The following is a 19,498-nucleotide window of genomic DNA, read 5'->3' as shown; positions in this document are numbered from 1 at the left end:
GTTTCCAGGCTTCTCCCCGCGGGGATGGAGCCTCCGGGCCCTCCCGGCTGCGGATCGGGAGAACCGGGGCTCCAGCAAACCCCAAAAATCTCCAAAATTTCCTTTTCCACCCCCTCGGGGCAGATTAATTTTTTTTTTTCTCTCCCCTCGGCGAAATTTGGGTTTCTACCCTTGAAACCCGCGGATTGAAGTTTATAAATCTTCCCTGGGTTAAAAAACTCTGCTAAAAGCCGAATTTTTTTTTTTTTCTGGGTGAGTCAGGGCCGAGCTGTCAGAAGTCTTTGGAGGAAAAGATTGATGATTTCTCTCTTCTTTTCGCGTTGGGTGGACCCGGGGCGCTCTAAAGAGGGCAAAGAAAGGGGAGAGGGAGGGAGAGAAAAAAAAATCTTGGGAAATGACATTTTAATTTTATTTATTTATTTTGTAAACTCTGGAAGTGGCGCTGCTTGTGGGAGAAGGAAGAGATGCGATTTCAAAGATATCCGTGACCTTAAAACGCGTTTGGCCTTTGAGGAGAGTGCAAAGCGTCCATTAAGCCTGGCTTGGGAAGGAGGAGGATTAAGCTGCTCTTTAAAAGTAATTTGAGCCGGGAAATCGGGCAGGTTTAACTAAACTTGACTTAAAAGCTCGCTAAGTGTTCGCACCCAGACTCCAACACAAACTCCGGGGGAATCCCGAGCGGCGGAGAGGGGGAGAGGCGGGAACGGGAGCCGGGATCCAGCTGGGAATGTCCGGGAGGGAGGAAAATCCCATTTTCCCACAGCTGGGGAGGGCTGGGAAGAGCGGCTGGAGGCACCGGGAGAGGGCAGGGAATGGGGATGGGAATGGGGCAGGAATGGGGCAGGAATGGGACGGGAATGGGGCAGGAATGGGGCAGGAATGGGGCAGGGATGGGGCAGGGAATGGGGCGGGAATGGGGCAGGAAAAGCGGGAAAAGGAACATCGGGAAGGGCAGGGAGTGTTGGGAAGGGAAGGTTTGGGAAGGTTTGGGAAGGTTTGGGAAGGAAAGGAAAGGAAAGGAAAGGAAAGGAAAGGAAAGGAAAGGAAAGGAAAGGAAAGGAAAGGAAAGGAAAGGAAAGGAAAGGAAAGGAAAGGAAAGGAAAGGAAAGGAAAGAAAGGAAAGGAAAGGAAAGGAAAGGAAAGGAAAGGAAAAGGAAAGGAAAAGGAAAGGAAAGGAAAGGAAAGGAAAGGAAAGGAAAGGAAAGGAAAGGAAGAAGGAAAGGAAAGGAAAGGAAAGGAAAGGAAAGGGAAAGGAAAGGAAAGGAAAGGAAAGGAAAGGAAAGGAAGGAAAGGAAAGGAAAGGAGCATCTCCCTTCCCACACCCCCCGGCCAAGGAAGGACGCTGATTCCGGGGTGCTGCTGGGTGCTGCCGGCTTTTCTGGGGTTCCTCCCTCTCTCTCTCGCCCTTTTTTAATCAATTAAAGAAAATCCTGCTTTCTGTTTGCCACAGGCCCCGCCTGCCATTGGCCGCGGCCGCACACGTGACGGGGAATTGGCTGCGATTTCCAGCCCCGAGTTTAGCGGAGCAGGGTCCCCTCCGCCCGTATGATCGGCAAAATAACAATTATAAAAGGCCCGAGCACCGTCATCATCCCTCCATCAAAAACCCGGGCCCGCGGATTCCTCTCCCTCTCCCCCTCCTCTTCCTCCTCCTCCCTCTCCCCCGCCTCCCTCCCGCTTTTTAAACCCCGGGCCCTGGAAAAGCCATGAATTTTGAATTTGAGAGGGAGATCGGGTTTATAAATAGCCAGCCTTCGCTCGCCGAGTGCCTGACGTCTCTGCCCGCTGTCCTGGAGACGTTTCAAACTTCATCAATCAAGGACTCGACGTTAATTCCTCCTCCCTTCGAGCACAGCGTCCTGCAGAGCCTGAGCCCCTGCTCCGGCAGCCGGGAGAGACCGAGGAGCCAAAATCGAGCACCCCATGGGCCGCTGCAGCCGCAGCCCTCGGCCGCGGAGTTCCCCTGGATGAAGGAGAAGAAATCGTCCAAAAAATCCGCCCAGGTTCCGTCCTCTTCGTCCCCACCCTCATCATCCTCCTCGCTGCCGCTGCCCTCCGCAGGATCTCCCGCAGGTTGGTGTGGAGGGGGCGCTCCCTGGGATGGGGGAGAGGATCCCCCCCAAAAAAAGCCAAATTCTCCTCGTCTGGCCCCAAAATCGCATCCCCAGCACCCGGGGTGGAAATTCGCGGGGAGATGTCCCCGGCACGGGGGGGCTCTGCTGCCTCCCCCCCGCCAATTAAAAAAAAAACAAATTTCTGCAACTTCTGCCAAAGCCGACAGCGAGAAGGGAGAGGGGGAGCCGGGGGAGGTTTGGAACTCCGTTTGTTCGGCTTTCTGTGCCGGCGCTGCGGGTTTTGTACAGATTATAGGGAAAGGGGGAAAATAAAAAAAAAACGGGGGGAAAATGAAAAAGAAAAAGGAAACAACGAAACCCCCAAAGACGCGCGGGGGTGGGGGAGGAAAAGGGTGGGAAGGCGGGGGGGTGGGGAGGGGAAGGAGCTGGGGCTGGTCCTGCAAAATGAAATCTCTGCACCCCAAAACCTCCCCGAGCCCCCCGGAAAGGGGCAGCGCCTCCTTCCCCCGGGATAAAGCGCGGGAGGAACAATCCCGGGATTTCCTTGGCACGGCTCAGGTGAAAGCGGGCAGGGCGAGGGCGGACACCGGAGGGGAAAAAAAATGGAATAATGACATTAAAGTACAGGGAAAGAGAGGAAAAAAAAGAAAAAAAAAGAAAAAGAAAATTTAAAAAAAGGAAAGAAGGAATGGTTTGAAATTCCCTTTATCCTCCAGAGCGGCAGAGAGGGAAGGGCTCCAAAGGGAGAGGCCAGGAGCGAAATCCCTTCTCCTCTCGAGGCCAAAGCCATTCCCAGTCCTCCTCCAGAGCGGAAAGAGTGGAACTGAACAATTTCTCTCTCCCGGAGGGGCTGCCCCGAACCGGGTCAGAGCGAGAGGACCCCTCCAAGGCTCAGGGACCCCTCCAAGGCTCAGGGACCCTCCCAAAGCTCAGGGACCCCCCAAAGCTCAGGGACCCCCCCAAACGCTCGGGGACCCCTCCAAGGCTCAGGGACCCCCCCAAAGCTCAGGGACCCCCCCAAACGCTCGGGGACCCCTCCAAGGCTCAGGGATCCCCCCAAGCGCTCCGTGACCTGCCCCCCCAAGCGCTCCGTGACCCCTCCAAGAGCTCAGGGACCTCTCCAAGCGTTCGGGGACCCCCCCAAACGCTCGGTGACCCCCCCAAGCGCTCCGTGACCCCTCCAAGGCTCGGGGGCCTCTCCAAGGCTCCGTGACCCCCCCAAACCCTCCGTGACCCCTCCAAGCACTCGGGGACCTCTCCAAGCGTTCGGTGACCCCCCCCAAGCGCTCCGTGACCCCTCCAAGGCTCGGGGATCCCTCCAAGCGCTCCGTGACCCCTCTAAACCCTCCGTGACCCCTCCAAGCACTCGGGGACCTCTCCAAGCGTTCGGTGACCCCCCTAAACCCTCGGGGACCCCTCCAAGGCTCCGGGACCCCTCCAAACGCTCCAGGATCCCCCCAAACGCTCGGTGACCCCCCCCAAGCTCTCGGTGACCCCCCCCAAACCCTCAGTGACAATTTTATTTCGTTGCAGCCGCGCCGGGGCTGGCGGAGGGCTGCGGCTCCCGCAGGCTCCGCACCGCCTACACCAACACGCAGCTGCTGGAGCTGGAGAAGGAATTCCACTTCAACAAATACCTGTGCAGGCCCCGGCGAGTGGAGATCGCGGCGCTGCTGGACCTCACCGAGCGCCAGGTGAAGGTTTGGTTCCAGAACCGCCGCATGAAGCACAAGAGGCAGAGCCAGCACAAGGAACCCGCGGACGGGGAGCTGCCCACGGCCGGCCCGGAGGAGAGCAGCGAGCCCGAGGGCAGCCCGGCCTTGGGGACCGAGCTCCGGGGCCCCGGAGCGGCGCCGGGGGAGGGATGCGCGTCCCCGGAGCTGGGGCTGTTCGAGGCCGAGCCGTGCCTGGAGTTTCCCCAGGGGTTTTCCCCGGCTCTTCCCGGCTCCATGGAGAGCCCCCTGCGCTTCTCCGAGGAGGAGCTGGAGCTCTTCAGCAGCGCGCTCTGTACCATGGACCTGCAGCACCTGGGAGTGCAGTAGCGGGGGCTGCTGGCTGCCGGCATCCCCGAAAATCGGCCCCGAAGGAAGGGGGAACCCCCAAAATCTGTCCTAAAACAAGGGGGAACCCCAAAAAAACTGTCCTAAAACAAGGGGGAACCCCCAAAATCGGCCCTGAAAGAAGGGGGAACCCAAAAAATCTGTGCTAAAACAAGGGGGAACCCCACAAAATCTGCCCTGAAAGAAGGGGGAACCCCCAAAATCTGTGCTAAAACAAGGGGGAACCCCACAAAAATCTGTCCTAAAACAAGGGGGAACCCAAAAAATCGGCCCTGAAAGAAGGGAGAACCCCCAAAGTCTGTGCTAAAACAAGGGGGGACCCCAAAAAATCTGTGCTAAAACAAGGGGGAACCCCAAAAAGTCTGTGCTAAAACAAGGGGGAACCCCACAAAATCGGCCCTGAAACAAAGGGAAACCCCCAAAATCGGCCCCGAAAGAAGGGGGAACCCCACAAAATCTGTCCTAAAACAAGGGGGAACCCCCCAAAATCGGCCCTGAAACAAAGGGAAACCCCCAAAATCGGCCCCGAAAGAAGGGGGACCCCACAAAAGCGGCCCTGAAACAAGGGGGAACCCCACAAAATCTGTCCTAAAACAAGGGGGAACCCCACAAAATCGGCCCTGAAACAAAGGGGGAACCCTCCCCCAAAAGCAGCCCTAAAAGAAGGGAACCTACTCCAAAATCTGCCCTGAAAGAAGGGGAACCCCCCCAAATCTGCCCTAAAAGAAGGGAATCTACCCCAAAATCTGCCCTGAAAGGCGGGAAATACCCCCTCCCATCCCACCCAGAGATTTGGGGCTGCCAACCCCAGCCCAGCCACTGCCAGCACCCCAAAATCTGTGCTCAGAGAAGGAGAAACTCCCCCAAATTTGCCCAAAAAAAAAGGAGGAACCCCCCAAAATCTGCCCTAAAAGAAGCGGGAACCCCCTAAAATCTGCCCTAAAAGAAAGGGGAACCCCCTAAAATCTGCCCTAAAAGAAGCGGGAACCCCCCAAAATCTGCCCCAAAAGAAGAGGGAACCCCCCAAAATCTGTCCTAAAAGAAGCGGGAACCCCCCAAAATCTGTCCTAAAAGAAGGGGAACCCCCCAAAATCTGTCCTAAAAGAAGGGGGAACCCCCTAAAATCTGCCCTAAAAGAAGGGGGAACCCCCCAAAATCTGCCCCAAAAGAAGAGGGAACCCCCCCAAATCTGCCCCAAAAGAAGGGGAACCCCCTAAAATCTGTCCCAAAAGAAGGGGAACCCCCCAAAATCTGCCCTAAAAGAAGGGGGAAACCCCCCAAATCTGCCCCAAAAGAAGAGGGAATCCCCAAAATCTGTCCTAAAAGAAGGGGAACCCCCAAATCAGCCTCAAGCCATCTCTCCCTCCATCGCCTCCTCCCAATTCCATTCCAAGCTCCGTGAGACCCAACTCCCCCTCCCAATATTTATCCCAGAGGGTGAAAGAGCGGCCCCAGTTTGGATAAAACACAGGTATTTTATGATAGTTTTATTTATTTATTCCTCCCTTATTTATTTCCGGTAGTTCTCACGCACGGCGGGGATCTGAGCCCTCCAGAGGAAAAAAAAAATTAAAATTTGTAAATCCTCCCCAGCGACTTTCTCAGGAATCAGAACGAGACTTTTAGATTTTGTAATAAAATTAAATTTAAAAAAAAAATCAGAGGAAATTTCCTTCCTCTTTTTACGTTTTAGATGTAGATTATTTATTGAAATCCTTTCATAGCAAAGGGCAAATTATTTATTGTATATTATTTTCATAGAGTAAATAAACGTCTTTATAAAACCGACAAACGCGTGTTTGCCCCGGATTTCATTCCAAGAACTCCTTTTTGTTGTTGTTTTGTTTTGTTTTCGTCCATAAATCATTCTCTTTTCTCTTTGTAATGAGGTTTAATCTCCTCGTGTGCCCTGAGAGGAGACAAAAGGAATCGCTCCCAACCAACATTTCCAGAGGCTCCGGGAAAGATTTCCTTCCTTAGTTCTGGTTTAAATTTTTAATTTTTTTTTTTTTTTTTGGTGTTTGGTTGTTTATTTATTGATGGTATTAAATCGAAAAGGCGAGGTGGTTTTTTTTTTTTTTTCTTTTCCTAATTTTAATATTTGCGGTTTTATTTCACTGATGGGAAAAATCCCTCTCCTTTAAGAAAAAAAAAAACAAAAAAACAACAAACCAAAACAACCAACCACCAACTCCAAACCACAATAACAACAAAAACAAAAACAAGCCCCCCAAAAAACTCCAAAAACCCCTCAAAAAACCCCAAAAAAACAAGAAAAAGGGGGATAAAAGGATGGAAAACCAACACAAAGGCAGCGCCGGAGCCCACGCGAATTCCGGGGCCATTCCCGGCCTCCCACATCCCGCCCTTCATCCCCATCCTCCTCCTCCTCCTCCTCCTCCTCTGTTCTCCGGCAGCGCAGAACCCACCGAGGTTTGAAACCTCCCGAGCTGCGAAAAAAAATGAGGAGAAAAAGGAGGATTTGGAGTGAAAGCTCAAAAAAATAAAAAAAATCCACTCGGGGAGGGCGTTTGGGTGAGGAATAAACGTGAGAGGAGAAGGAGGGGTAAGAGCGGGGCCTGGTTTATTCCGCTTTTCTCCTGGTTTATTCTGCTTTCCTCCCGTTTTATTCCTCTTTTCTCCTGTTTTATTCCTCTTTTCTCCTGTTTTATTCCTCTTTTCTCCTGTTTTATTCCTCTTTTCTCCTGTTTTATTCCTCTTTTCTTCTGTTTTATTCCTCTTTTCTCCTGTTTTATTCCTCTTTTCTTCTGTTTTATTCCTCTTTTCTCCTGGTTTATTCCTCTTTTCTCCTGGTTTATTCCTCTTTTCTCCTGGTTTATTCCTCTTTTCTCCTGGTTTATTCCCATTTTCTCCTGTTTTTATTCCCCATCCCCCCGGATCCGTCACCTCCTTCCAGGATTTCTGCTGATCCCTTCCAAATCTTGCGATTTTCACCCCAAACTCGTCCCGGGGAGGGTTTTGGGGGGAGGTTTCTGGGTGAGAATCACCCGAACGCGGCCGTGGGGTTCCCCAAATTTTGGGAGGGGTCCAGGGGGGATTTGTGCCAAAGGGAGGCGGGAAAGGAGGGGGAGGGGACCCTTCAAACTTCCCCAGCCCCTTTTAATTTTTAATTAAAAATAAAATCTCAAACTCCAACCGGCCCGTTCGGCTCCTGCCGCCTTTGGGGTGCTGCCCCACAGAAATTTTGGGGTGAATTTGGTGTTTTCAGTGCCTGGGTGGGGTCACTCCCCTCCCCCCCTCTCTCTCCAAGGGAACGTTTGGGGTGAGGGGAAATTTCTGATTTTTTATTTGGAGTTAAAAGCAGCAGAGCCGGGCTTGGGTGGGCACTCCGGGCCTTAAAAATAAATTTAAAAAATTTAAAAATAAATAAAAGTGGGATAAAGAAGGCAAAGCCTCGGCAGATGTTTTGGAGATTGCTGTGGGCGATCTCCCTCCGCTCTAACAAAGAGGAGGGGGCGGTGGGGTGAGGATGATTTTACCGCCACCTTTTTATTCCAAATAATCTCATTTTTTTTTTCACCCCCTCAATAATCTCGCCGGGCTCTTTTCCCACGGAACCAAGCGGCGATTCCAAAACCTCGCTCCTGGGGAAAAAGACCCAAAAAAACCCCAAACAAACAAAAAAAAAACAACCCAAGGGAAGCAGGGGGGGTTTATCCACATTAAATATTCACGGCAGCGCCTCTCCGACCCCTTCCCGCCCATAAAAGGCCGCGCCCGGCGCTGCTGGAGCCGAGATTCGCCCCTCGCCCCCGCCTGGGAGCCACCGGCACCCCCTGCCCCCCTCCCAGCGCCCCCTCCCCGCCCCGGGACCCCCGAGCCGCCGGCTCTGAGGGCGGGGGGGAAGCTGAGCCCGGCAGAAAAAGGAGATTTTTTTATTTTTATTTTTATTTTTGGGGGGTTTATTTAATATCCCCGGCTGCTGGAAGGCGCTCGGCGGCCGCCCGGGCAATGCCAGAGCTTGTCTATCAAAGCGCCATTTGTTCCTGGAGGTTCCTCCTCCTCCTCCTCCTCCTCCTCCTCCTCCTCCTCCTCCCCCATTCCAGGCCTGCTGGGAGCACTGGGAGCAGGGAATGGGGCGGATTTGGGGGTTTTGGGGTCTGCGCATCCTTTTGGCCTCTCCGGACACGGCGCCTCCTCCATCCAGCTTAAAAATGAGGGGAAAAAAAGGAAAAATCCCAAAAGCTGGCGGGTTTCCGCACTCACAGGACCTTGAGACTAAAAATGAGGGAAATTATCCCAAACCGGCGGATTTCCACATTTCCTCGCCCTTTTCCCGTGGGGAAGGGAGGAGGGGAAGGGCGAGGATGAGGGAGGGGACGGGAGGGGACGGGAGGGACCCTCCCCTGGCAAAGGGGTGAGAAAGGGGTCCCAAAACCCCCCAAAATGAACCCAAATCCCCCCGAAGGAGGGGGGGGGAAAGGGATCCCAACCCCCCCTCCACTTAAATTAAACCCTCCCCAAATTAAATCCTGAGCCTTCAATACAAATTCCTGATGAGGGATGGGAAAGAGGCCCCCAAACCCCCTCAAATCAACCCCCCATAATCGAACCCAAACCCCCCATCAATACAAATCAATAACCAGGACAGGAAAAGGGAGTCCAAACCCCCCCCAAAATCGAACCCCAACCCCTCATCGAGGGCAGGAAAAGGGGTCCCAACTCCCCCAAATCAACCCCAAATCCTCATCAATAAAAATCCCTATCGAGGGCAGGAAAAGGGGTCCCAAACCCCCCAAACTAAATCCCAATCCCTCATGGATACAAATCCCTAATGAGGGCAGAAAAAGGGGTCCCAACCCCCCAATATCGAACCCCAACCCCTCATGGATACAATTCCCTATCGAGGGCAGGGAAAGGGGTCCAAACCCCCCCCAAAATCGAACCCTAACCTCTCATCAATACAAATCAATAACCAGGGCAGGAAAAGGGGGTCCAAAACCCCCCCAAAATCGAACCCCAAACCCCCTCATCAATACAAATCAATAACCAGGGCAGGAAAAGGGGTCCAACCCCCCCCCAAAATCGAACCCTAACATCTCATCAATACAAATCAATAACCAGGGCAGGAAAAGGGGGTCCAAAACCCCAAAAATCAAACCCCAAACCCCCTCATCAATACAAATCAATAACCAGGGCGGGAAAAGGGGTCCCAACTCCCCCCTTCCCCCAAAATCGAACCCCAGCCCCTCATCGAGGGCAGGAAAAGGGGTCCCAACCCCCCCATAATCGAACCCAAATCCCTCATCAATACAAATCAATAACCAGGGCAGGAAAAGGGGGTCCAAAACCCCCCCAAAATCGACCCCCAGCCCCTCATCGATACCGATCCCCCACCAGGGCCCGTAATGAGCTCCCCGGCGCTGGGGGAGCGCTGCCACTCCCGGCCGCAGATCAATTCTCCACCCCCGGAAAAGCGAGTTAATAAATGGGAGCTCTCCAGTTATTATCCCCGCTAACAGCAGGCCGCTTCTTATTTGTCCTAATTAGCAAGACTGAAACGTCGGGAGGAGAGAAGGGGGAATATTCAATAAAATCTGAATTATTGAATGGCTGCGAGATGCCGCCATCAGCTCGGCCATCCTTTACCTTCCCCGAAATGTCAAACGAGCGGGGGAGCGAAGATTCCGCGGCGCTGCCGCTTCTGTTCCGCGCAACCGGAGGGCGTTTATTAAAGCGGATTAAGCGAATTAAAGCACATCCAGCCCTTGATTGCTGGCAAAACACGGGCGGTCATTAAGGCCGGGGGTATGCAAATGAGCGGCTCCCGCACGCGGCCGTGGGGCTGCTGAGGAAATGTTTATTTTGTGCGGCTGCGGGAGGGGGGATGAGATCCGGGCAGAGCTCCCGGGAGCCCCGGGGATGCTGGATGCGAATCCCGGGGGGAGAAGCGGGGCGGGGATGAGGCCTGGCAGGCGGGGGGGGGGTTCGCTTTTCCTGGGAATTTTGCTGGGTTTTAGGGAATTCTGGGGAATTTTAGGGAATTTAGGGAATTCTGCCTCTCCCCCAGCGGAGGTTTGGAGTTTTTCACGCTCTCGCAGAGGTGGCAGAGCGAAGCTCGCCCTGGGTTCATCCCGGGGAGTTTTCCTGGCCCGGAGATGAAAACGGAGAGGAAAAGCGGGAGGGAGGCGCGGGTGGGCCCCGGCTCGTCCCGCCGGGCCTGGGGCTGCTCCCGGTCCCGATCCCGATCCCGATCCCGATCCCGATCCCGATCCCGATCCCGATCCCGATCCCGATCCCGATCCCGGTCCCGATCCCGATCCCGATCCCGATCCCGATCCCGATCCCGGTCCCAGTCCCGTTCCCGGTCCCGTTCCCGTTCCCGTTCCCGTTCCCGTTCCCGTTCCCGTTCCCGTTCCCGATCCCGATCCCGGTCCTGGTCCCGATCCCGATCCCGATCCCGATCCCGACCCCGATCCCAATCCTGGTCCCGATCCCGGTCCTGATCCCGGTCCCGATTCCCTGGCCCCGGGAAATCCCAGCTGCTGGGAGCTGGATGGAGATGCAAATTAATGGAGATGGCAATTAATGGAGATGGCAGTGAATTAATTGGTGCTCTGGTGGGGGGGCGGGGGGAGGAGTGGGCGGGGCTGGGCCTGGGTTCGGGACCTGAGGGAATCCCGAGGGATTTGGGATCTGAGGGAATCCTGAGGGATTTGGGATCTGAGGGGGTCCCAAAGAATTCGGGATCTGAGGGAATCCCAAGGGATTTGGGATCTGAGGGAATCCCAAAGGGTTCGGGATGTGCGGGAATCCCAAGGGATTTGGGATCCTCGGCTGCATTTGGGATCTGAGGGAATCCCAAAAGATCCGGGATCTGCAGGAATCCCAAGGGATTTGGGACCCCAGGTTGGATTCGGGATCTGCGGGAATCCCAAGGGATTCGGGGTCTGAGGGAATCCCAAAGGATGCGGGATCTGAATGAATCCCAAGGGATTTGGGACCCCCGGCTGGATTCGGGATCTGCGGGAATCCCGAGGGATTCGGGGTCTGAGGGAATCCCAAAGGATGCGGGATCTGAATGAATCCCAAGGGATTTGGGACCCCCGGCTGGATTTGGGATCTGCGGGAATCCCAAGGGATTCGGGATCTGCGGGAATCCCGAGGGATCTGGGACCCCCCAATCCCTGCCCGCGGGCAGCAGGCCCGGGCCCCTCCTCCCCACTCCCGCCCATTAATAAATATGCAAATGAGCCCAATTAATGAGACGAGGCGGGTTCAGCCCGTGGAAGAGGCCGGGGGGATTCCCAGGGAAGCAGCGCAGGATTCCCCGAGCCAGCAGAACAGGAATTCCATCCCTGAAACGTTTCCATTTTATCCGAATTATCTGGGTTTTTTCCTTCTATTTTCCTATTTTAATTGAATTATCTGAGGGTTTTTTCAGGATTTTTTTCTATTTTATCTCAATTATCTGGGTTTTTCTCCCCCATGTCTCTTCTTTTTTTTTTCTCTATTATTTGAATTATCTGGGCTTTTACTGGTTTTTTTCCCCCCATTTTATCTGATTCATGTGGATTTTCTTTTCCTTTCTCTGTTTTATCTGAATCATCTGGTTTTGTTTCGGTTTTCCCTTTTTCTTTTTTTTTCCCCTATTTTTTCCCTATTTTATTTAAATTATCCGATTTTCCCCCCTGTGGATAACCCGATGTTCGCAATTCATTAAATCCCGCTCCTCCTTTGCTCTCCAGTCCCAATCCGACCTTTCCATCCACCAAAAAAATTTAAAAATTGGGATTTTTCACCTCAACGCCACCACACTCAGTCGAGGCTTGGCTCAGAGGATGCCCAGGAAAAATTTTCCCTCCACAATTCAAAGATTTTTCTCCATTTCCATTTGAGGGTTTTTTTTAAAAGTTTTTCTTTCCAATTTTTCCCCCCAAAATCCTCCTGGGGATTCCTGAGTCCCGCGCTCCTCACAAATCCCCCGGCCGGGAGCGCCGCTGACATTTCTGACACCGAATTTCCCTGCCGGGAGTTCTGTTGAACCCCAAAAAACCAATATTTAACCCCCAAAAGTTACACTGGACTCCAAAAAATGCAATTTTTACCCCCAAAAAGTTATATTTAACCCCCAAACACCTTACATTTAACCCCCAAAAGTTATATTTAACCCCCCAAAAAGCTACATTTAACCCCAATAAAGTTATGTTTAACTCCTCAAAAGTTATAATTAACCCAAAAAGTTACATTTGATCCCAAAATATTGTATTTAACCCCAAAACGAAGCACCTGAAGACTCTCTGGGCCTTTGGGAATACCTCGTTCCTCCTCTGTTGCCTCCACGAAAACCTCCCCGTTCAAGATATAAAATTCAGGTTTCAAATCAAGATTTAAAATCAAGACTTAAAATCAAGATTTAAAATCAAGATTTCAAAAAGAGATTTCAAGTCAGGATTTCAAGTCAGGATTTCAAGTCAGGATTTCAAATCAAGACCCAAAAATCAAGATTTAAAAGAGTTCTAAAATAAAGATTTCGAATCAAGATTTTAAATAAAAAGAAGAATTAAAATAAAGACGTTTCCATGGGCTCGAAACACGAGCTGGGGGTTCTCCCCCGGGGCTTCCCAAAGCGGCACCACCAGCCGGAATTTTGGGGCAGAAAATCGGGATTTTGGGGAGTCCGAGGGGAGGGAAGGGCTGGGAGCGGGGCCCTTCCTCCCTCCCGGCTCCTCGCGGTGTTTAACCCAAAAAAAGGAGATTTTCCCCCAAATCCCGAGGTGATTCCAGCCCTCAACCCCTCCTCGCTCCGTCTCCAGCCCCGTCAGGCCCCACCCGGCCACGGAGGGACCCCAAAATTTCCTTTTCCAAAGCGATTCCAGGGAATCCTTTCCCAAAAACTCCGCGGGGTTTTGGCAGAATTCATCCCCAGCCCCGCAGGATTTGGCAGAATTCGAGCGATTCTGGCTCAGATTTAGTCCCATCCAACATTTCCATGAACCAAAAAAAATCACAAAAAATCGGTGTTTTCACCTCAGCTCGAATTTGGAATTCGCTGAGAGGAAAAGTTTCCCCGCCAGGGCTCGGGATCAGCGATTTTCCCCGATTTTAGGGACACAAATCCGCTGGTTTTGTGTCCCTAAACCCAAAACCCGCTGGGTTCGAGGCCGGAATAAACCCCAACCTTTCCTTTTTTTTTGGTTTTCCAGCCATAAATCATCCCCGCGCGTCCATCTGAACCCGAACGCAAGGAAATATAAAAGGGATCGAATTAGAAATCGATTTCTGCTGCCGGGGAGCGCCGGGAGAGCGGCTCTGAACCTTCGCCTTAAGGAGGATGAGAGTTTTGGAGAAGATAAAATATTTCCATTTGGAGCGTCTCAGCACCGGCAAAGCCGGAATAAATGAATAAATTGGCGAGGGAGGAGGTTAAATAAAATAAATTTATTTTTTAATTGAAGGATGGGAGCTGGAGCTGCCTAAAAATCCAATTTTCCTCGGCGGGGGAGGGACGGGATTGAAAGGAGGGAGCTGCCCGGGCTGAATTTTCTCACCAAATGTTCCCCCTCAATTTAATTTCAATTTAAAAAATTTTTTTTTCAATTCAAATTAATTTCAATTTAAAAAAAATTGAAAAAAAGGGATTTTCCTCTCGGGTTCGCCTGTCAGGATGAACTTTTGGCCCGGGCTAAAAGAGGCCGGGAGCGGTGGCGGAGCTCCGGGAGCGTGGCCGGGCAGTAAATATCCTGACAAGAACAAATGGCTGTGGGCGTCCGAGCGCTGGGCGCTCTTGTCTCCCTGCTCCGAACAAGTAAATAAATGTTGCCCACCTATGTTCCCATTCTCTGGGCGGCCTGGCTGGAGGCAGGCTCTGCCCTCCTCCTCCTCCTCCTCAGCCTGCGGGAGCCGGGATCAACCCGGCAAAGCCGGGCTTAGTGCCCCGGGATTGCTTAGACCCCCTAAAAATCGGATTTTAGCAGGGAGGAGCGGACGGGGAAGGTGCCAGGTGGAGGCGGGGATGGGTTTCGGTTCCCAGCCCGGAATTGCCAGGCCGGGCACGGCTCCAACAAAAGCCACTCTGTCCCCGCTAACTTTATTTGGCCTCCTCATTAGAATATCGATCTAATTACGGGGCTTTTAGCCCCGGGCACAAATGAAAGCGAGAAGGGAGCGGATTTTTCTTGCAGGAGCTTTTAGCGGGTTCCTCATCCCGGAAAAGGCCGAGCCGGGCCGGAGGGAGGCACTTTGTGGGGAAAAGTTTCCAAAGGAATCAAAGAGCATCTCCCCTTTTGTGCGCTCCGCTCACACCTCCCCATCCCCTCTGTTCTTTTTCTCACACCGAGCCGCGGACAAACCTTCTTAAAGCCGCGAGCTGTGCCCGCCACGGGCTCCCCCCAGAACTCGGGGGGTCTTTTTAGCACTTTAAACACTCCCGGCTCATTCCGACCCTTCCCCCTCCAGCGCACCCCACCTCGCCCCTCTCCTTTAAAGCCTTTTGAGGGGGAGATTTTTGACGCGGCCGTGTCGTTATCAGATGGATGGGCCGCGTTTGATTGAAGCCCCTTTGTCATGCAAATGTCGCGGCCGTGATGGATGAGCCCCCGAGCCCGGGCAAACTTCGGGAGCCCCGCGCTCATTGGGCTGGGCCCGCTCCGCCCGCGGGGTCCCCCCGAGAGCCGCGGGGTTCGGAAGTTTCCCGGCTTTTGACGGACTGCCCAAAGGTTGTAGGGCAGGCCGCATCCCCCCCCGAACCCCCCCAAAAAAACACACACAGCCCCACCGGGCTGACCCTCCTCCGGCGCTGGCAGATGGACAATCCGGGCATGAACTCCTTCGTGGAGTTCGCGATTTGTAACCGCGGCTCCTTCCTGCCCGCCGAGCCCGCCTCGCCTCCCTTCCCTCCGTGCTCGGGGAGCCCCGGCAGGGCCCCCGCGGGCGGGGACGGTCCTTTCGGGCTGCCCGGAGCCCCGGCGGCCGCGGGGCACCTCCCGCAGCAGAGCTTCCACCCTTCCTCCTCCTCCTGCTCGCGCTTCGCCAGCCCGGCCTACCCGAGCCCCGCGGGCTACCAGCAGCTCTACCTGGGCCAGCAGGACTCGGACGGGCTCTTCTTCCCGGGGGCCGGGTACCCCCCGGGCCCCGCCTCGCTGGCCCAGGGCTACTGCGGGCCCGCGGGGCCGTTCCAGGCGCCCTTCGAGCAGCAGGGCTACCTGCCCGGCCTGTACGGTGGCCACGAGGAGCAGGAGCCCGCGGGCCCGCCCGAGCCGTGCCCCGGGGCCGGGGGAGCGCAGACCTTCGAGTGGATGAGGGTGAAGAGGAACCCCCCCAAAACTGGTGAGTTTGGGGCGCCTTTCCCCAGGGCGAGGCCGGGGATGGGGATCTCCCCGAGGGTTTGGGTTCATCCTCCAGGACAGGAAGGGGTTTGGGGATTTTTTGGGAGGGTTGTTTGAGTTTTGGGGTCTTTTTCTTGGGTTTGGTTGGGTTTGGGGATCTTGTTTAGGTTTGGTTTGTTTGGGTTTGGGGATCTTGTTTAGGTTGGGTTTGTTTGGGTTTTGGGGGGTTGGTTTGGGTTTTGGAGGTTTCGGGGGATGTTGGGTTTTAGGGCCTTTTTTGGGGGCTGGGTAGGACTAGGTTTTGGAGTTTTGGTGGGGTTTATTTGGGTTTGGGGTCTTTTTCTTGGGTTTGTTTGGGTTTTGGGGTCTTTCTTTGGGTTTGGATTGGATTTCTTTGGGGTTTGGGGCCTTTAAACCCCACCCAATGTGATGATTTCCCATCACATCTCACGGAGCATCCTTGAGCCCGGCTCCCGGCAGGCCCAACCCTGATTTAAGCCCGGCTCAGAGTAGGAAACGTTCGGCGCTTCCTCCTCGGGCTTCCACCCCCTCCTCCATTGTTCCACTTCCTTCCCTTAAACCCCGGCCTTCCTCCTCCTCCCCCGCCATCATCATCCTCTCCCTCCCCTGCAGCCCCCGCAGGGTCTGGGGATGGTCCCGAGGGAAAAGCGGGGCCGGGAGAATCCCGGGATGGTTCTGAGGGAAAAGCGGGGCCGGGAGGATCCCGGGATGATCCCAAAAGGAAAAGCGGGGCCGGGAGGATCCCGGGATGGTTCTGAGGGAAAAGCGGGGCCGGGAGGATCCCGGGATGGTCCCAAAGGGAAAAGCGGGGCCGGGAGGATCCCGGGATGGTTCTGAGGGAAAAGCGGAGCCGGGAGGATCCCGGGATGGTTCTGAGGGAAAAGCGGAGCCGGGAGGATCCCGGGATGGTTCTGAGGGAAAAGCGGAGCCGGGAGGATCCCGGGATGGTTCTGAGGGAAAAGCGGAGCCGGGAGGATCCCGGGATGGTTCTGAGGGAAAATCGGGGCCGGGAGGATCCCGGGATGATCCCAGGATGATCCCAAAACGAAAATCGGATCTCGGAGCGGGCCGGGAGCCGGGGCTGAGCCCCGGAGCTCGGGGCGCTGCCGGAGGAGGGAGAAGGGGACTCCCCGCGGAATAAATGAATAAATGAATAAAAATGAAATGAAACCCTCTCCCCGCGGGGGGAGGATCCCTCCGGCCGCTCCTGCCCTGAGTTTTTTGGGTTTTTCCCAGGCAAAGCGGCCGAGCCGGGGCTCCTGGGGCAGCCCAACGCCATCCGCACCAACTTCAGCACCCGGCAGCTGACGGAGCTGGAGAAGGAATTCCACTTCAACAAGTACCTGACGCGGGCCCGCCGGGTGGAGATCGCCGCCACCCTGGAGCTCAACGAGACCCAGGTCAAGATCTGGTTCCAGAACCGCCGGATGAAGCAGAAGAAGAGGGAGAAGGAAGGGCTGGCCCCGGCCGCCGCCTCCAGGGCGGCCAAGGACGCGGCCGAAGCCTCGGATCAATCCAACTGCACCTCCCCCGAGGCTTCCCCCAGCTCCGGCTCCTCCTGAACCCCCCGAAACCTCCCGGGGGTGTCCCCGAGGGGCTGCGGAGGAGCTCCAGCCCTCCCCGGGTCCCTCCGAGCCCTGGCTGTTCCCACGAGTCCCTCTCTTTAATTTATAGCCCCTCGCAAAGCGCTGGACTCCCGAGGAGCCGTGTGCGGTGTCCGGAGCCATTTCCGTGTCTCAGGGACCTTTCTGCCTTTCCCCCTCTCCTTTAGGAACTGCACTTTCAACTCCAGAAAAAAACAAAAATATCCACAACTCCCAAAACTTTAAAACGAATTTAGTTCGCTCCCCTTTGGAAAAAAAAAAAAAGAAAAGATTTCTCCCCCCCCGTCCGATGCGGTTTTTTCCTCTTTGCGAGATTGTAAAAAAAAAAAAAAAATTAACAAAATCAGGAAAAATTGGGAGTTTAGGGCATTTCCCCCCTCCCTTCCTTTTTATTTCCCATTTGTATATCTTGGAACGAGATCCGAGGTGCCCAAGATGCTCGAGGCCTCTGCACAGAGCCAAACCCCGAGGGAAAAAGAAAAAAAAAAAGAGAAAAGAAAGAAAAAAAGAAAAAAACACCTTTTTTTCCCCATTTTTGCACTATTTCTGCTATACAGGGTTTTGGTTTTTATATTTTTTTTTTTCCTACTCGATTTTTTGCTGCTGCCGGCCGAGGAGGGGACGGGATTGGAGTTATCAGAGAGCCCGGGCTGACCCCGGGGGCCGCGATGGTTTCGAGCCCCCTCAAAGCTCGGGGCGCGCCCCTCGCACCCTCCGGGGCCATCGGAGCGAGATAAACCCGGAGATAAACCCGGATTAAACCCGAACTCCCTCCTGCCCTGGCGTGGCTGAACGCCGGGTTTGAAAATGTTTAAAACTGGTTGGAATCACCCAGAAAATCCGGGCGGTTCCTCCGCCGGAATCTCCTCTTCCCCCACCTCCACACGGAACTACCTCAGCCCAATAAAGTTGAGTTTTTGTTGTTGTTTTTCCGCAAATCCCGTTTTTTCAGCCCAGCGGGGATCTCCGGGGATTGCGGGGTGCTGGGAGGGAGGAGGAGGAGGAGGAGGAGGAAGGAGAAGTCCCCGGCTGCTTCCAAGGATCCCAAACAAAGGGGCCGATCCCTTTTCCTGGGATCGGGGCCGGCTTCCCCAAAACTCCCCAAAACTCTTCCCTCTGGAATTCTCCGCTCGTTTTCCCCGCGGGATGAGAGCAGAAAATCACCCTGGAAATCCCGGGAATCATCCCTGGAGCTGCCGCAGGAAACTCGGGGGTGCGGATAGAGAGAATTTCTGATTTATCCTGAATTTTCGCACCTCAAACCCCCCAAAACGAAGCGTCAGATGCGGTTCGTTCCCTTCACTCCCCCAGGGCGAGCCCTAAAAGAGGATTTCCCGCGGAATAAATCGAAATTTCCCAGGTTTTACCTCCGGGGAGGAGGAGGAGGAGCGGGCCCGGTGCGGCTCTGACCTTTTTACCTCGAAACGCCTCCGGGATTTCTAAACAAGTCAACAGAGGCTGCCAGGAGGGGCCTTTGTTCGGCCTTGGGCAAATTTGCAAATCTGCTCGGCGGGGGCGGCCGGGGGGCGAGGGGCGAGGGGTGAGGGGTGAGGGAAGTACCTGCTGCAGGCTCTGCCCCGCAGATAAAATCTTTCCCGGCTCTAAAAAACTCCTTTCTCTCCGAAAAAAAACCAAAAAAAAAAGAAAAAGAAAAAAAAAAGTTTTTTTAGAGAGCCCAATTAGCTCCCAGATAAGAGAGGGGGAAAATAGAGGGGAAAAGGTGAAAAGGGGATTTTTTTCTTCCAGTGGCGATTTGCAAAAGGTCAGGAGGTAAAAACCAAAACGAAGCCCTGCCCCTAAACAAAAAGGGTCAGAAATTTCAGGTTTGGGCCCCGGAGCGTCCCTGGGCCATGGGGCAGGGGCTGGGACCGGGATTTGCTCCCGAGAAAAGATTTTGGAGACCCCAATCAGCTCCGAGATAAGAGGGGGGAAATGGAGGGGAAAAGGTGAAAAGGGGATTTTTCTTCCAGTGGCGATTTGGAAAAGCTCAGGAGGAAAACACCAAAACAACCCCAAAACCCCACGCTCAGACACCCCCGTGCAGGAACAGGGCCAGGACCGGGCCAGGCCGGGGTTGGGCCCGGTTCCAGGTGAGGAGGGGGCAGGGCCGGGATGAAACGCGGGGCAGCGCTGAGCGGGCACTGCAGAGACCCCGCTCTCATTGGAAACTCAAAGGGACCCTCCGGGAGAGCCCCCGGAGCCGCCGCGTCCTTCGGGACCGCCCGGGACCGCCCGGGACCACCCGGGACCGCCCGGGACCATCCGGGACCGCCTGGGACCGCCCCGGGACCATCCGGGACCGCCTGGGACCGCCCGGGACCATCCGGGACAGCCCGGGACCATCCGGGACCATCCGGGACCGCCTGGGACCACCCGGGACCAACCAGGACCGCCCGGGACAGTCCGGGACCACCCGGGACCACCCGGGACCATCTGGGACATCCCGGGAT

General features: G+C 54.7%; 2 protein-coding genes across 3 annotated transcripts; both read left to right on the top strand.

Moving 5' to 3' along the window:
• Positions 1 to 263: 263 nt before the first annotated feature.
• HOXB2 (homeobox B2) lies at positions 264 to 5,153 on the top strand. 2 transcript variants are annotated; one of them, XM_063425223.1, is made up of 3 exons: positions 264 to 576; positions 1,451 to 2,073; positions 3,609 to 5,153. In XM_063425223.1, exons 2-3 carry the CDS (start codon positions 1,707 to 1,709, stop codon positions 4,115 to 4,117), a joined length of 876 nt encoding a protein of 291 aa, XP_063281293.1. In that variant the 5' UTR covers positions 264 to 576; positions 1,451 to 1,706; the 3' UTR covers positions 4,118 to 5,153. The 2 variants fall into 2 exon arrangements, with proteins under 2 accessions (XP_063281293.1, XP_063281292.1); XM_063425222.1 differs by lacking the exon at positions 264 to 576 and having other exon boundaries at positions 1,323 to 2,073.
• A 9,748-nt stretch (positions 5,154 to 14,901) lies between these two features.
• Positions 14,902 to 17,623, top strand: HOXB1 (homeobox B1). Its single transcript, XM_063425230.1, has 2 exons — positions 14,902 to 15,424; positions 16,681 to 17,623. Exons 1-2 carry the CDS (start codon positions 14,902 to 14,904, stop codon positions 17,004 to 17,006), a joined length of 849 nt encoding a protein of 282 aa, XP_063281300.1. The 3' UTR covers positions 17,007 to 17,623.
• Positions 17,624 to 19,498: the final 1,875 nt, after the last annotated feature.

Source organism: Prinia subflava, unplaced genomic scaffold, assembly GCF_021018805.1.
Source record: "Prinia subflava isolate CZ2003 ecotype Zambia unplaced genomic scaffold, Cam_Psub_1.2 scaffold_60_NEW, whole genome shotgun sequence".
Taxonomy (NCBI): Eukaryota; Metazoa; Chordata; class Aves; order Passeriformes; family Cisticolidae; genus Prinia; species Prinia subflava.
The sequence above is the reverse complement of the archived record's forward strand: the minus strand, read 5'-3'. Positions and strand labels throughout refer to the sequence as shown.

What these genes read in the sequence shown, in the direction of transcription:
- HOXB2 (XM_063425223.1), top strand. Translation starts at nt 1,707, where the DNA reads ATGAATTTTGAATTTGAGAGGGAGATCGGGTTTATAAATAGCCAGCCT. An exon ending in CTCCGCAGGATCTCCCGCAG is followed by an intron (nt 2,074 to 3,608) that starts GTTGGTGTGGAG and finishes ATTTCGTTGCAG; the next exon opens with CCGCGCCGGGGCTGGCGGAG.
- HOXB1 (XM_063425230.1), top strand. Translation starts at nt 14,902, where the DNA reads ATGGACAATCCGGGCATGAACTCCTTCGTGGAGTTCGCGATTTGTAAC. An exon ending in GAGGAACCCCCCCAAAACTG is followed by an intron (nt 15,425 to 16,680) that starts GTGAGTTTGGGG and finishes GGTTTTTCCCAG; the next exon opens with GCAAAGCGGCCGAGCCGGGG.